Source organism: Orbicella faveolata, unplaced genomic scaffold (assembly GCF_042242905.1).
Source record: "Orbicella faveolata isolate gen_17 unplaced genomic scaffold, um_ofav_v1 contig_13, whole genome shotgun sequence".
Taxonomy (NCBI): domain Eukaryota; kingdom Metazoa; phylum Cnidaria; class Anthozoa; order Scleractinia; family Merulinidae; genus Orbicella; species Orbicella faveolata.
In genome coordinates, this window is record NW_028301540.1 from 5,857,501 (window position 1) to 5,871,061 (window position 13,561).

General features: G+C 39.7%; 1 protein-coding gene across 1 annotated transcript in view; it reads right to left on the reverse strand.

The window, feature by feature from the left end:
- LOC110046118 (cytosolic Fe-S cluster assembly factor NUBP2 homolog) overlaps positions 1-5,543 on the reverse strand; it is a 5,868-nt gene extending 325 nt beyond the window's left edge. The window contains exons 1-8 of the mRNA XM_089284271.1: positions 5,434-5,543; positions 4,950-5,082; positions 4,436-4,535; positions 2,648-2,742; positions 2,001-2,072; positions 1,521-1,605; positions 1,319-1,388; positions 1-816 (exon numbers count right to left, since the gene is read on the reverse strand). The exon at positions 1-816 is cut by the window's left edge and continues 325 nt beyond it. Of these exons, the coding sequence (XP_089140397.1) occupies positions 1,367-1,388; positions 1,521-1,605; positions 2,001-2,070 (177 nt within the window). The 5' untranslated portion in view covers positions 2,071-2,072; positions 2,648-2,742; positions 4,436-4,535; positions 4,950-5,082; positions 5,434-5,543 and the 3' untranslated portion in view covers positions 1-816; positions 1,319-1,366. The remainder of the gene's footprint in view (positions 817-1,318; positions 1,389-1,520; positions 1,606-2,000; positions 2,073-2,647; positions 2,743-4,435; positions 4,536-4,949; positions 5,083-5,433) is intronic.
- Positions 5,544-13,561: the final 8,018 nt, after the last annotated feature.

Consider the following 13,561-nt stretch of genomic DNA (forward strand, 5'->3'; position numbering starts at 1 on the left):
TTTGGTCCCCATAACAGATTTAAATCCAAGGTGACTTCATGTAATCATGCATGAAATATAAACCTTGATACCACAAGCTAAACTAATAATTTTCATTTTTATTTCTACTTATTTATTTATTTACTGGTTTATTTCTATCTTATTATTATTGTTTCTATCTGGTTATATTATTGTCAGTTGTTATTATTCTGTATCAAGTAATATTTTTCGTGCACGGTTACATGAAGTCATCCCAAATTCAAATCTTTACTGGTGACCAATCGAAGAGGTCACAGACAAAGCAAGTCTTGAAGTTGCATATACTATGTAACTGTGTATCAAAGGAAAATTCAAACGAAGCTTTTCCCAAAACAAGATGCTGTTCAGTAATCATACTTTCTCGCTTTAACAAGCAGAACTTTGTGATGGAGGCTATTGTGCGTGGTTTATATGCTCCCACAACAATACAATGATTGGTTTAAGTGAGTGGCAAAAGCGTCCATAGAGGGGTGAAGCCATATTTTTCTATGTTTTCTTCGTTTATGACTAGAGCAGGGCTTGAAAAAAGTGCTGTCCAGTTGTCCGCGACAAGTAGACTTTGCTACCAGGCAAGTTACTTTTCATTCTCAATCAGCCAATGGAAAAGGGCCCAGGCAAGTTGTCCTCCAACTAAATAACACTTGTTCCTTCAATCACTGATCTCCATTGCTTTCCATTTGTAACAGTTGGAAGTGAATACATTTACTGCATTTAGTGTTGGTGAGTTAGGAAACAAGTCAATAAAGGCTTGGCCATCTCCTAAGGATTGTGTTAGACTGGGATCCAGTGGAATAGAACCTACAAAAAAGGAAAAAATTATTCTTTCAAGATCTAAAAGCAACATATAGCTAGAAGACTCTCCTCTGTGGAAACTGACTGATTTCAGTGTCAAATTGAACACATCGCATCAGTGACAATTTTCCGCAATTTGTAATGACTCCTAGCTAGACTAGATCACAAACAATCTGTTCTGCTATGTGATAAGCTTGACACAACAAAGAATTTGGTTGACATTCCTAACGCTTCCAGCAAACAAGACGTTTGCATTTCCAGACAATGTACTTCGCTGCTTTTTTTTGTTTATCAAATAAAGAAACTTAAGCTGTGTATTACACTGTGATAAAACATGACAGGCATTTGAGAACACCCTCGAGGGAAATGTACAAAACATAAGCCGCAGGCGAGCGATATAGACTGAGGTAATGTGGCAAAAACATTTTACACAAAACATGATCTAGATTGCCCCTAACCCCTCTATCCCCCTTCCTGTGTAGGCACTGATGTTAATAAGTATTTTTACCTAAAAATGGAACATTGTGGCTTTTTGCCAAGGCTTCACCTCCTGCTTTTAAAAACGCACTTGTGCATTCCTAAAAGAAAGAAAGTGGAATATTCTTACATACTATGAAGATGAAGAAGTAAACTTTCCGAGATCCAAATAAGGCTTATTAATAATTGACAGCAATAATTTAGAAAGCTTATAATAACTACTTTATGCATACCTGAGGAGTAGTGACAAGAATTGCTCCATCTGGATTATATAATGTCGCAGATTTTCTACTACTGTAATGTGCTCATCAGATGTCCCTGGATTGAACAAAACCAATCTTAGAACAGAGCAATAATGATAGGATTACACTGCATACTGCAAAATGAGATGCGTACTATTGTACTATCAGCAAAGTAAACAAATTGAATAAAGAGTACACTGTATATCTACTCTGATCAACTCCAGTCTCCTAGTATGGAGTATTGTTCCCTCCCCCTTAATCTCCTTAATATCCCTGTCTTTTTGCAGTTCAGATTGCCCAACAACTTGTTAGTACTCATTTCTCCTCTTATGTGATGAGAGGCATTGCAAGTCAAGTCTCTCACCTGTGAATGCAGTACAAAGACCTATGGAATCCAGGCCTATTGATCTAGAGTGTATGACATTAACCACTGGGCCACTGTACCTCACACACCATATATTGTTGTCATACCTGGAGGTGTATCAATAATCTGGCAATCCAGGTCACTCCAACACACATCTGATAGAAACTGCTTGATCATTGCTAAAAAAAATACCGATAACTGTTGGATGAGAACTCAAGGAAGTCTGCCAGAACATCAAAATGTTTGTATAAGCACTCTATAGAATTTGCTCCATTTTAAAAATCATTAACATGAAAAGCACATTGCAGACAGTATGGTGCACTGGCCTGGAACAAAGTTGTTTTAAAATAATAGTAAAACATTTTGCTGATTTCATTTTCCTTTTCAATCAAAAGCCCAGAAAAGCCACTGTGATCACAAAATAATTTGCATAACTTTTGTACAAATTGTTAAACTGTAGATCCTAGACAAAACTGCCCCCAAAAAAGTAAGTACTGTTTGCTCGCTATCAACAAAGCCTAATTATAACTACCCTTACTTAGAAAACATTTTTTGAGGTTTCCTGCATTTTAAACTAAAGGAAATTTTGTGCATTACAAAAAATAACTTGATATGTGGTGGCATAGCTCCTTGAAGTGATTTCAGTAGAGTTTCACTAATGACGAGACACTCAGATCTAGCTTTGATTTACAAGCTTGATCAGGTCAAAGTAAGTCAAAAAATATATAAGTTAAGAGCATAAAAGAATAAATACCTTTTTTCTTAGGTCCTCTCCAGTCAACAACATCATCTCAGTCTGTTGTTAAACAAGAAACCAATTGACAACCAATTGTGTAAACTGGAACCTAACTAAAAGGAAAGGTTCAGGTGATCTTTAGAAAATACTTGTAAACACCTTCAGCAAAGAACATAGGGAAGCTTTGATTTCAATAACATATCAGCTGATCTTATAAAAAAGTTTAGAAGGTGAGGTATGTATATGAAAAGTATGATAATTAAAACACAGGAGTGTTTATACCGGGAGGGGGGGTACTCCCAGAAAAGTTGGGTGGGGGTGTGCGGCCCACTTCCCAAAATCCTTACCCTATTTATGACGATAATCTGCGATTTTCCCTACCCTATTTATGACCTGGCAAAACATCTGATACCCTATTTGTGACCGTTGCCACTGGCACAGTTGAAGGGCATTTGTTGATGGTCTTATTGATAATGATGAAAGAGTAGCTTCTTCTAAGAAACATACCCAATTCAAGACTAGTGCTAAAACCATACCCTGTTTAAGACCAAAATGGCCAAAATCAATACCCTAGTTATGACCAAAACGCCTGAAAAACCCTTCCCCTTTGGGGCTGCACATACCTATATAGCCCATATAAGGGAGTACCCCCATCCCCCCCTCCCCGGGCATTTATAATCCAAATAATAGGGACCTTAAGATACCCTGGACGCGGCCTAGGACGATGGCAACTGGAAGTAAATTCGCAAGGTCTTCAATTTAATTTGCATAAATGTCACGCCACTTGATGGCCTCCACCTCAGTTGTGGCGGCGACAAAGTTCATTTTGGCAGCCTCTCAGAAAGGTGAGTTATTTTCCGACTTTTCCCCTTAAAATAACATGTTTTGCCCAAAATTTGTCAACATTATTATAAAGAAATAGATTCCTAAACTGTTCGGTTCAATTTTGTTTTTATAATTCAGTTTTAGCGAGCTTAATAGAGGGAAAAGTGAGTGTCAAGTCTTCAGAAAGAAATCCAAAAAGCAGGTAAATCTGGGGAAATTTCCTCCCACAGAATATTGCTTTATTTCTTATTTCACCTTGATTTTATCGTGTGAAACTAATCTGTGGCAGGTTAGGACCGCACTACACTCTAAATCTGCCATTTCTTCAAGGTCAAATCTTTCGTACTCTTCATATGGTAATTCTAAGTTCTTTGAAAAGCTGCAGTCATAGAGGAGCACAAATTCTTCGTCAGAAATGATGTCGGCCAAATAGGCTCCTGCTAAAAGCTCTCAGGTCTTCTTAAACAACATCATAACTTACAGCAAAACCGCCTGATTCTCTGACTGAACCTGTTTGTTGGTATGACTTGCTTCGGCCACCGCTTGCACAACGCAAATCTTAAGGTTTCTTTTTCAAGTGCAAAGGTGGCGGTTACTGCCCATGTCCTCTCAGACGTGACCACGTTCTTCAAGGCCGCCGTGTCCAGTATCTTAAGGTCTCTAGTATAAATTTTGTGAATTAAAGAAGTTCCCAAGATCAAGCAAGTTCACAAAAGTTCCAAGGAAGTGGGGTATTGGCCCCTGACAGACCAGCATTTCATGCAAAAGAAGTTGTAATACTTCATGTCCGTTTCTTGCTATCACACTGGAGATAAGGAATTCTCCTGTAATGAGCCTCTTAAGTTCAAAGACATGTACTGTTTTACTGTTACATGTACATATCAAACACAAGTATGAGTGTTGTTTCACAATGTAAATTAAAGTATATGGACAGCTCCCACGGAATGGCTTACGAAGACGATCCTTTATGTTATGACTTACCTAGCAGAACACTGGTGTATATCTTTTCCCGCTAAATTCATCATCCTTGGAATGCTTGGTCCACATAAGTCACGACACCATCCTGATCCAGTATGCCAACCTGGAAGATAAAGAGATAACAAAAAGATTAGCCATTTATTGTGATCAAGGTAGTACTGCTGTAACAATACATCCTTGAAGACAATATTATTCTCTGTTACCAGTGGCAGATCCACGGATTTTCACTGGGGTGACTCTGGGGTAGGGGGGAGACAGACAGAAGGTGCTGAGAGGAAGGCAAAGTGAATATTTTGAATCTAAGACAGGATTTTTTTCTTAGAAGTGTTACCAGTTCACACATCATGTGGCCAATACTGTAAATATTCTGATAACAAATCTCTCCCAAACGTAAAACACAAAAACAAGACCAATCCAAAACATAGAAAATCGTCCTATAAATTTTCTCCCCCTCCCCCCTTTCCCAACCCTCCCAATGCATATGAATCAGTGACTGAATGCAAAGATATCAGCTTACCTTCTTTCCTTTCCTAAGGAGTCCATGCTATCTGTGTCGTAACAGTACTTTTACCAACTCCTCCTTTACCGGACAACTAGAATCACGTGCTTGATAGATTTTATCACTTCTTCAAGAGTTTGCTCTGACTGACCTGAAAGTTACAAACAAAAACCACTTCGTAACCCAGTGGGAATTACAGTCAGCGCCTTTGCTGTACTCTGCTCGGACTCTAGAGAGAGAGAGAACAATTCCAACAATGTCGCTAAGCATGCAAATAACATATTAAGTCTTAGTTTGCCTTTAGCCTTCAGACAGAAGGAATTACCGTGACTGGGCACATTTTCCAGCCCTTTTCCGTAGAGGAAGCTGGAATTTTTTTATTCGAAAAAATAACATAAAAGGACTTACACTTCGGCCTAGTTTTACTTTAAAGAAAAAAGAATAAATACACCCTTTGTGCAAACAGCAATTTTTAACACATTCGTTGTACGACAGTACTCACCTGTCCGCCATCTTGAATTTGAGAAGGAAACTGCTGGTCATCCCCTCCTACAGTCGGCTCAAGAGGCATTCCAGCAGCTCGCGCTTGGAACCTGTAGCTGAAAGGTCATCCTCGGACACCGAGGGGCAGTTAGAGTCAGTCGTGATGACGCAATATTTTCGGTCGACGCGATATTTTCTAACTGCCCCTTGGTCTCCGAGGACGCTGAAAGGTTGGCCTGAAATGTCTGTCATTTTCCACCTTCAGCCTAATCGCCAGGGGATTAAGCTGAGGGTGAGAGATGACCGGCATTTCAGGCTACTGAAAGATAATCGTTGGATGTTGTCCTTCAGTAGCATTTTGAATGAATTGGTAAAAGTTCAATTGAGGCCTTACACAACTGTAAAATGATATTAAAATCTTTTAAAAAATCCATGCTTTCGTCGATCTACGGCATCATCAGTGATGATCCCTGATGATGCCGTAGATCGGCGAAAGCTTGGATTTTTTAAAAGATTTTAATATCATTTTACAGTAGTGTAAGGCCTCAATTGAACCTTTACCAATTCATTTTACTGAAAGATATGTACAAAACCACAAATGAAATCAGGGACCGTGGAGCGGGAGGAAGGGCTGTAGCCCTACAACTTACTTGCTTGGGTTGAGTTTTTCAGGGCTTCAAATGACATGGACAATGTACGAATTTTGCTACTGGACTGAACTGAAATGGAGGAACAGTGACGTCTTTATGGAATAATTATATCCCACGAGACACTTCAATTTTCTCGCTATAAACACAAGTCTTTAGGCAAGTGTATATACCAAGAAGATACAGGTGTCTCGTGGGATATTCCTTGGTATACCACTCGAAAGCGACAGACAGTGCTCGACTTGCCAGTCAGTCGATTGTGTTATAAGTCGATCTGGTACGTTGAAAGTGATTGGTCAATTTAGCCATGATGATATTGGCTGAAAGACTCTATTAAGGTTATCGAAGATGTTTCATTTGCCGAATTAGTCGAATTCCTTCGGGGGACAGCTTACTATTAGAGTTATCTTCATATTGTTATAGCGTAGAGTTAGAGTTCCAAAATCCTGAATTCAAGATTTTGGAGGGCCAAAATCCTGAATTCAGGATTTTGGCCTTCCAAAATCTTGAATTCAGGATTTTGGCAGTCGTTAACTCTAACTCTAAGTCACTACTCTACTGAAATAACTCTATTGCTAGTCAACCTCGTTTGTTTAGGAGTACTCGATTTTTCCGAATTACTCGGATCTTCACGGAGGTTATCGAAGGTTACCGAAGATGTTCTTTTTGTCGAACTAGTCGGATTTCCAAATATTGATTTCTTCGACGATGTTCGATTTGCCAGATAAATCGTATTTCTGAAGATATTCTTTGCATGCTTTGACGGTGCTCGATTTGCCGAATTAGTCGGATGACCGAAGATGTTCGACAACGCTTCCATTTTTCTCGGAGGTTACCCAAGATGTCCGAAGTTTTCCGAAGGTCACAAAATATCGGACGATGAATAATGATTGATACCGTGAGCGCAGTTCCTGTCTTCATTTCCAGTTTCTACAATGCGTTTAGGTACAGTTCGGAGGATTCTAACACCCATAACAAGGCTTCGATTGAGTCTGGAAAAAACGTGGCATAAGCCCAATCAAAAGTTAGAAATAGTCATAGAGAGTTATTTTTCACGCTAATTTCACGCTTGAGCATGACACAGCCACACAGGACTATATAGCTCTACATAACAATACATTTTCATACAACTGAGCTGTTATAGCCCTACCGAGAGCCCTTACAATATCTTCCTGATAACAACACAAAGCTGTTAGTAAACTCATGTAACCACATACAGGTACAACCAAACTTTAAGCTAGCTTGGTTACATTCCAGAAAGAACTTTAAAGTACATTGTCATTCAAAACCTTAAAAGTCCTACAGGACCATACATAATTAGATATTCCCCATTGTTTTACATAGTCCAACATAGCATTACATACGTTATTGACTAAGCATGAGGTCAAGAGAGCTGGATATTAGCCAAGTTCTTTGTTCGTTGAGGCCGGGAAATCGCATAGGCTTCATCTTAGAGAACATCCTGAGAATACAGCAAGAACCTTTTTCCTGTCGTATGTAATTCATAACAAGTCAATAAACTGTTTAGAAAAAACAAAAGAAAATAATTAGTAACTTAACCACAAACCCATAAATTTTATCGTAACTTCAGCACCATCCATAAATTTTCTTTTCACGAAGAAGTTCTTCTAATTCTCGATTACCGGCAGCAACCCAATAAATAAGTATTTCTTCTTTATGCATAAAATAGAAAGACAACATGCAAACGCTGCCTAAGCACACTAGTCCACTTTGACGTAAGAAAGACTCCAAACCAGTCTTAATCCATGTCATGCATTAGGTCAGTGAAGCATTAATTCGACATAAAAACTACTCCTGACCTTGTCAGTGCTTCTAGAAGCAAAAACTATAATATCAATTAGATTTTAGCCAATGGCATTATTGCTGTATATGAACATTAATAAATTTACTGATCCAGTTCGTTGTTGATCATGCAATCCGCGGATATTGTGTCCACATTTCTTCCTTCCTCCAAGTTACTGAGAAGTTCAACTAGCTCTCGAAAAACCCAGATCAAGTGCTTATTCATTAGAATTTTGACTGCAGAAAAAAAAACAACAACAACAACAACAGAAACGACAACCTGCAGCCCCAGCTTGAATACAGACACAGTCCTCGGGGGGATCCATACGGAGCCAGAAGCGCTGAGGCAGTTCAGGCCCGGTCAGAAAACAACCACCCTATTCCGACACTCCATCCAGACTCATGTTTCCAGTGGATTGTCGCATGGTACTTATGATACCTGCGTGCTGTGTCCAACAGGATAGGTTTCCAACTTGCGAGCACGGAACTGGACTAGTCGACTTCTCGAATGCAACCACACCTCTGGACGTGAAAGTGAAACAAGCACTAAGAGGAGCGCGCGAAACTCTCCACCCAGCTTAGGAATGCATTATTGCCGTCTGCGATCATTCCGATTTCAAAATGGACGTTTTATTGGCTCGTTTTAGCGCTGATCTCGGATTCTTCTAAGAAACAAGTTGATAACTATGTCCTTAATTACTTATTATCCTATCGTTACCAGAATTGTTCACAGCCGGGTACGTTGTTCTCAGGGAAGACTTTTCCACTTGCCATCCCACTTGAAGGTTTTCTCAAATTTCCTGCTTCCTTGCATCCATCTCTTCGAGACATTTCTCCGGCCAAGAATCACTCCAGTTTTTCCATAGTATGGATCCCCATGAGCCACAAGTGAACCAGGCTTATGATCAGTAGACTGTTGCGACACCGATATGCATGTGATGTACGTACTGTACAGTAATCAGCGCGTCAAGGACTAATCTGGAGAAAAATAGGTGTTTAGGTTAATAATTCACAATGGAAAACTAAGTTTAAACGTTTCATAATTACATGTTGTCTTTCGTGACTTATCACATAGAATTTTTATGAATGAAACTTATTCACGAAGAGTGTAAGGGTAAATGTGCGAGAGTAATCTCCCCGGATAAAGTAACTGATTTCCATATACTCGATTTCTAACTCAAGCATTTTAACATAATTTTAGGATCATTGTTCCACGGTACTGTTGTTGAAGCTTTTCTAGGAGAATTAAACATCGAGTTTTTGCTGGCACTGTGAATTGTTGTTGAGCCCGAAAGTCACCTAGAGTTACTTTCTTAAAAGATTGTTTAGCTTTTTAAATATCATATGACCAGTAAAATGTCCCGAAATGCTATTAGAATAATTATTATGTTCAATCTATTTGCTAATTGTATTGAATGAGGAACTCTTACCTTACCTCTAAGAAGGCTTTTTCCATTGCCTTGCCCCTCTTATCTGTCTCCGCATACTTCAACATGGTGACTGTATCTAAATGTCTCACCGGTGAAGAAGGAATTAAGACGGATTACATCGTTCAGCACCGTTTATCCTGTTTGTCGGTTGCCATTAAAGATTACTACAGTACAGTTCTGAAATTTCCTAAGTGGTGAGAACCACAGCCCAGCAATGCTTGAGACAAACCGTGTGAAGGAACGTTGCCATCTTGTCAAGCGAGCTTTCAGTCTCATGGCTTCAAGAAACTTGTTCACGTGAAATTGCAATCTTGCTCAATGTTCAAACAAACCTCGCTGTATCCCTTTTTAAAAGCTTCGCTGGCATCCGTAAAAGTCAGCAAACCTGACGTGAAGTAGATACAGCTCAAACTGAACTAAACGTCGGTTGAGAAATTTGAAAATGACATTTGACTAAGGTGCGCATGGACAAAGGAAACTGCGTTGTTAATTTTGAATTTATTATCAAATGTGTGAATTTCTCGCGTACAGCAAGGAATTTAAAAGGTATCAAATCGGCACATTTAAGTTTTCATTACATCATTTACATAATAGGCAAAGTATTACTTCAGAGACCACTGATTGCCTCTTAATTCCCTTGGCGTTAGTTTCTAAATATACTGGTGCATTTTTCATCTCGCTTTTGACCGCATCACATTATGTTGCCTTTCGCGCGGGAAAACGGGAGATGGAGCCGTGGCGTTGCCACAAGTGTTAAACTCACGTGCTCCAGCGAACGAAGATCCCACGAAGTCCCGAAATCATATCGCTCGACATTCGGCCAAAGCGATTTGATGTTAGACAAGCATCCATGATGGTACATGTAGGAGATTTTTACACCACGTATCTATGCACGATAAAAAAATATATATCTATGCGGGCTTTGACGAGGAAAACAAAAGGAGAATGACTCCGTCGACGCGACTGCGCATTGCCGGCGATATTCGTTTCAGCAATTCTTTAGTTCGTTCAAAGGCACAACTTCTCCTCCGGCTTAGCAATTAAAAGTTAAACTTATGACATATGAAGGCGGAGAGATAAAACTGAGTAAAGTCTTTCAAGCACAAGTGTCAGGGAGTTTGGCTACTACCTTCCCCCTAATTGGATGGGATACTAGTCCATTGCAGGGGTACTTCCAGCATTCTGTAAGGTTGCCGCGATAATTAAGTCTGTATTAGGCCAGTTGCCCCTACAACCGGAACTCATTCAGTGGCATAAAGCGACTAGGAGTATTTCTACTCCACTCTGGATGCGATGCTAGCCCACCCGCGGGCTACCCCCAGCATTAAAATTAATTCGTCCGTACTCATTTATACATCTGGGTGGAGAGAGTGATTGTGGGAGTTAAGTGTCCTGCCCTAGAACACCATGCATCACAACCAGCGGAATAAATGCCATAACGAAGTCGCAGTTATGGTATGATATTCAGAGTACAGGTTGCTATTCATTGATGAAACAAAGAACTGATCTACTTTGTATCCGAAGGGGGAACGCCATTGATCACGAAACAAGGAGACGGACATTTCCTTTAGTCAAATTTGATTCGAATATGGAAACAATAAATAAGTTGCGAACTCTGACTCCCAACGGGTTTTCCAAAAGACTATTTTAAGACACAAGGTGCATAAAAATAACTTTTAATACTTGACAAAAAGTTATATCTACAATGTAGAATGCCATGATCCGTGCAAAATGTGTTCAGTAATGAGCTCCTGGTTCAATCATAAGCTAGCAATGGGTAATCAAACACTCCATAAACTCTTGCCTCCTATCCTCGGAAATCGACGGACGTTTCCGACTTGACCATCCGTTCCGCAGATGTCGTAACACCGAAGATCATGATCCTTTGTTGATTAATCCGTCATTCAAGAGTCGTTATATCCCTTGGTTTCCGAGAGTACTAAGAAGGTACTAAGTACTAAGGAGACCTCTCAATGTATAATTACCAAATCCACAAAAACTATTTTTTACTTAAGGGCGTTCGCGCGAAAATTTTCCAGTTTTACTGCATTCAGATAATGAGTTACTTGTGTCAGAAATGCCAAAAAAATTGGGGATCACCGACTTCGTTTCAGAGATAAAGCGTGTGGAAAACTACCCTGATTTGGAAAAAGTGGCGCACGTAATTAGCCATGGTCTACAGGGGTTTATAGTTAAAAATATCGAAGGTGAGTGAGCGGTAGCCTGCGAGCAGGCTCACCTTTGAGTTACGCGCGCGAGCGGCGAAGAGCAAAGCGATCGGAAGGGAGGAGTCTGGTGAAGAGGCGCCTTCAACCAGCGATGCATATACAGTGATACATCATTGGTGCATACCTCTTGTGTCGCAGGAGCAAAACCTGAATTACCAGGAAGGCTAGGAAGCGATGACAAAGCTTGGTCAACCGCCCTTTCTACAGCTCTAGAGACCGCAGAAGCGATTGACCTCGATAGCTGGTCTGGTTGTTTCGCCATCTTTGCGATTACTCCCGCGTTAGGAACCCACGTGCCAAGTCACATGGACGCGCTGCGGTTACTTATTACTTATTAAATTAAATCATGGTTTTACTGATATCAAATAATGATTTATTATTTGAAATAAGGCTTTTCGTGGTTTCAAATAAGCGATTGAATTAACCATCATCCGCTGGACATCAAATAGTCAATGGCTGTGCTATGATTTCAAATCATTAAGTCGTGATTTGAAATAATAACTGCAAGATTTGAAATCAGAATCTATTATATCAAATCATAAACGGATGATTTGAAATAACAATTTATTATATCAAATCATAAACGCATGATTTGAAGTCAGGATTTATTATATCAAATCATTAACGTTTGATATCATATCACAAAACTTTATTTAGTAAATAACGAAAAAAATGACAAAATTAAGCTAAATCATTTTTTTTACAAACGGCGCCCCATATAGGTGTGACATTATTTTTGCAATACAACTGTATTGTTCCTGTAACTGATTTGCGTTAGCCTCTTTTAGGCTCGTCACGCCATCTTCTGTATATCGTGTTAAATATATCGCAGAGTTGTTTGTATCGAGACGTTGTTTAGACTAACTCGAGGTCCAACTCGAGGTCCAGCGCGAACTTAACTCGAACTTGAACACGAAGTCCAATTCGGGCTCGGTTTCGTAGGAGACCGAACCTGCAACCCGGGGTGACTCCCATATAAAAAAGAAGGGACGGCCCGTCGGAAATTTTGAAAGGAACCCCTAAGAGGTACCAAGGTCCTGTTTTGTAGGTGTGGCTTAAAATTTTTTTTCCCTCTTAGAGGTACTAATTCTTACATAACACATAATCTCCAGTCATATTTTTTCGGCTCAATACCATGAAAGGTACTACAAAAGCTCCCGCTGTGAACCTGTTGAGGCACCTTAAGAGGTACCAAAATTGGGTTTTTAACCCCGTTTTTAACCCCACTCGACGGGCATTTGAGAACACGAGGGAAATGTAGAAAACACGAGCCGCCGAATGTTTTCTACATTTCTCGAGTGTTCTCAAATGTCCGGAGTTTCTGCAGTTATCGTAAAAAAACTATTATTTAACAAATAAAGAAGCCTAAGCAGTGTGTTGCACTGTGATAAAACACGACGGGCATTTGAGAACACGAGGGAAATGTAGAAAACACTCGCCTGCGGCCCGTGTTTTCTACATTTCTCGAGTGTTTTCAAATGCCGGAAGTGTTTTATCACGGCGTAATACACGGCTTAGGCTTCTTTATTTGCTTTATGATATATATAGAGGGAATGAAGACACAATACAATAAAGCACGCTTTTTCTGTTTTAAACTCTGATAAAACATGGGTTGTTCAGAGCCCGATTAAGCTTACCCAGGAAAAGATAGAATTTTAATTTAAGTTTTCTAACTTTCCTTCTCTCTAACGAGCAATACCGCTAGCCATGATAACCATGAGAAAATCAACTCATGGGTTTCCTTTCCTTTCCTTTCCTTTCCTTTCCTTTCGGAGCTCCGCTATTTATAATTACACATAAAACTTGCATGACATGAAATTGTACTTTACATGTAAAGTACAGTACGTGGACGACGTGTTTACACAAATTCAGTCAATTCAGGACAATTTTTTCCCCACAAACTCTGCCTGACGCACACATTTTCCACTGGAAATCTGGAAACAAAAAAAAATTGTTTTTCTTTGCCACACACTTCACGTGGCTGTCACGCCTGTGTCACGCGAGGTGTCTGCCACATGGCACACGCATGCAAATGAGGT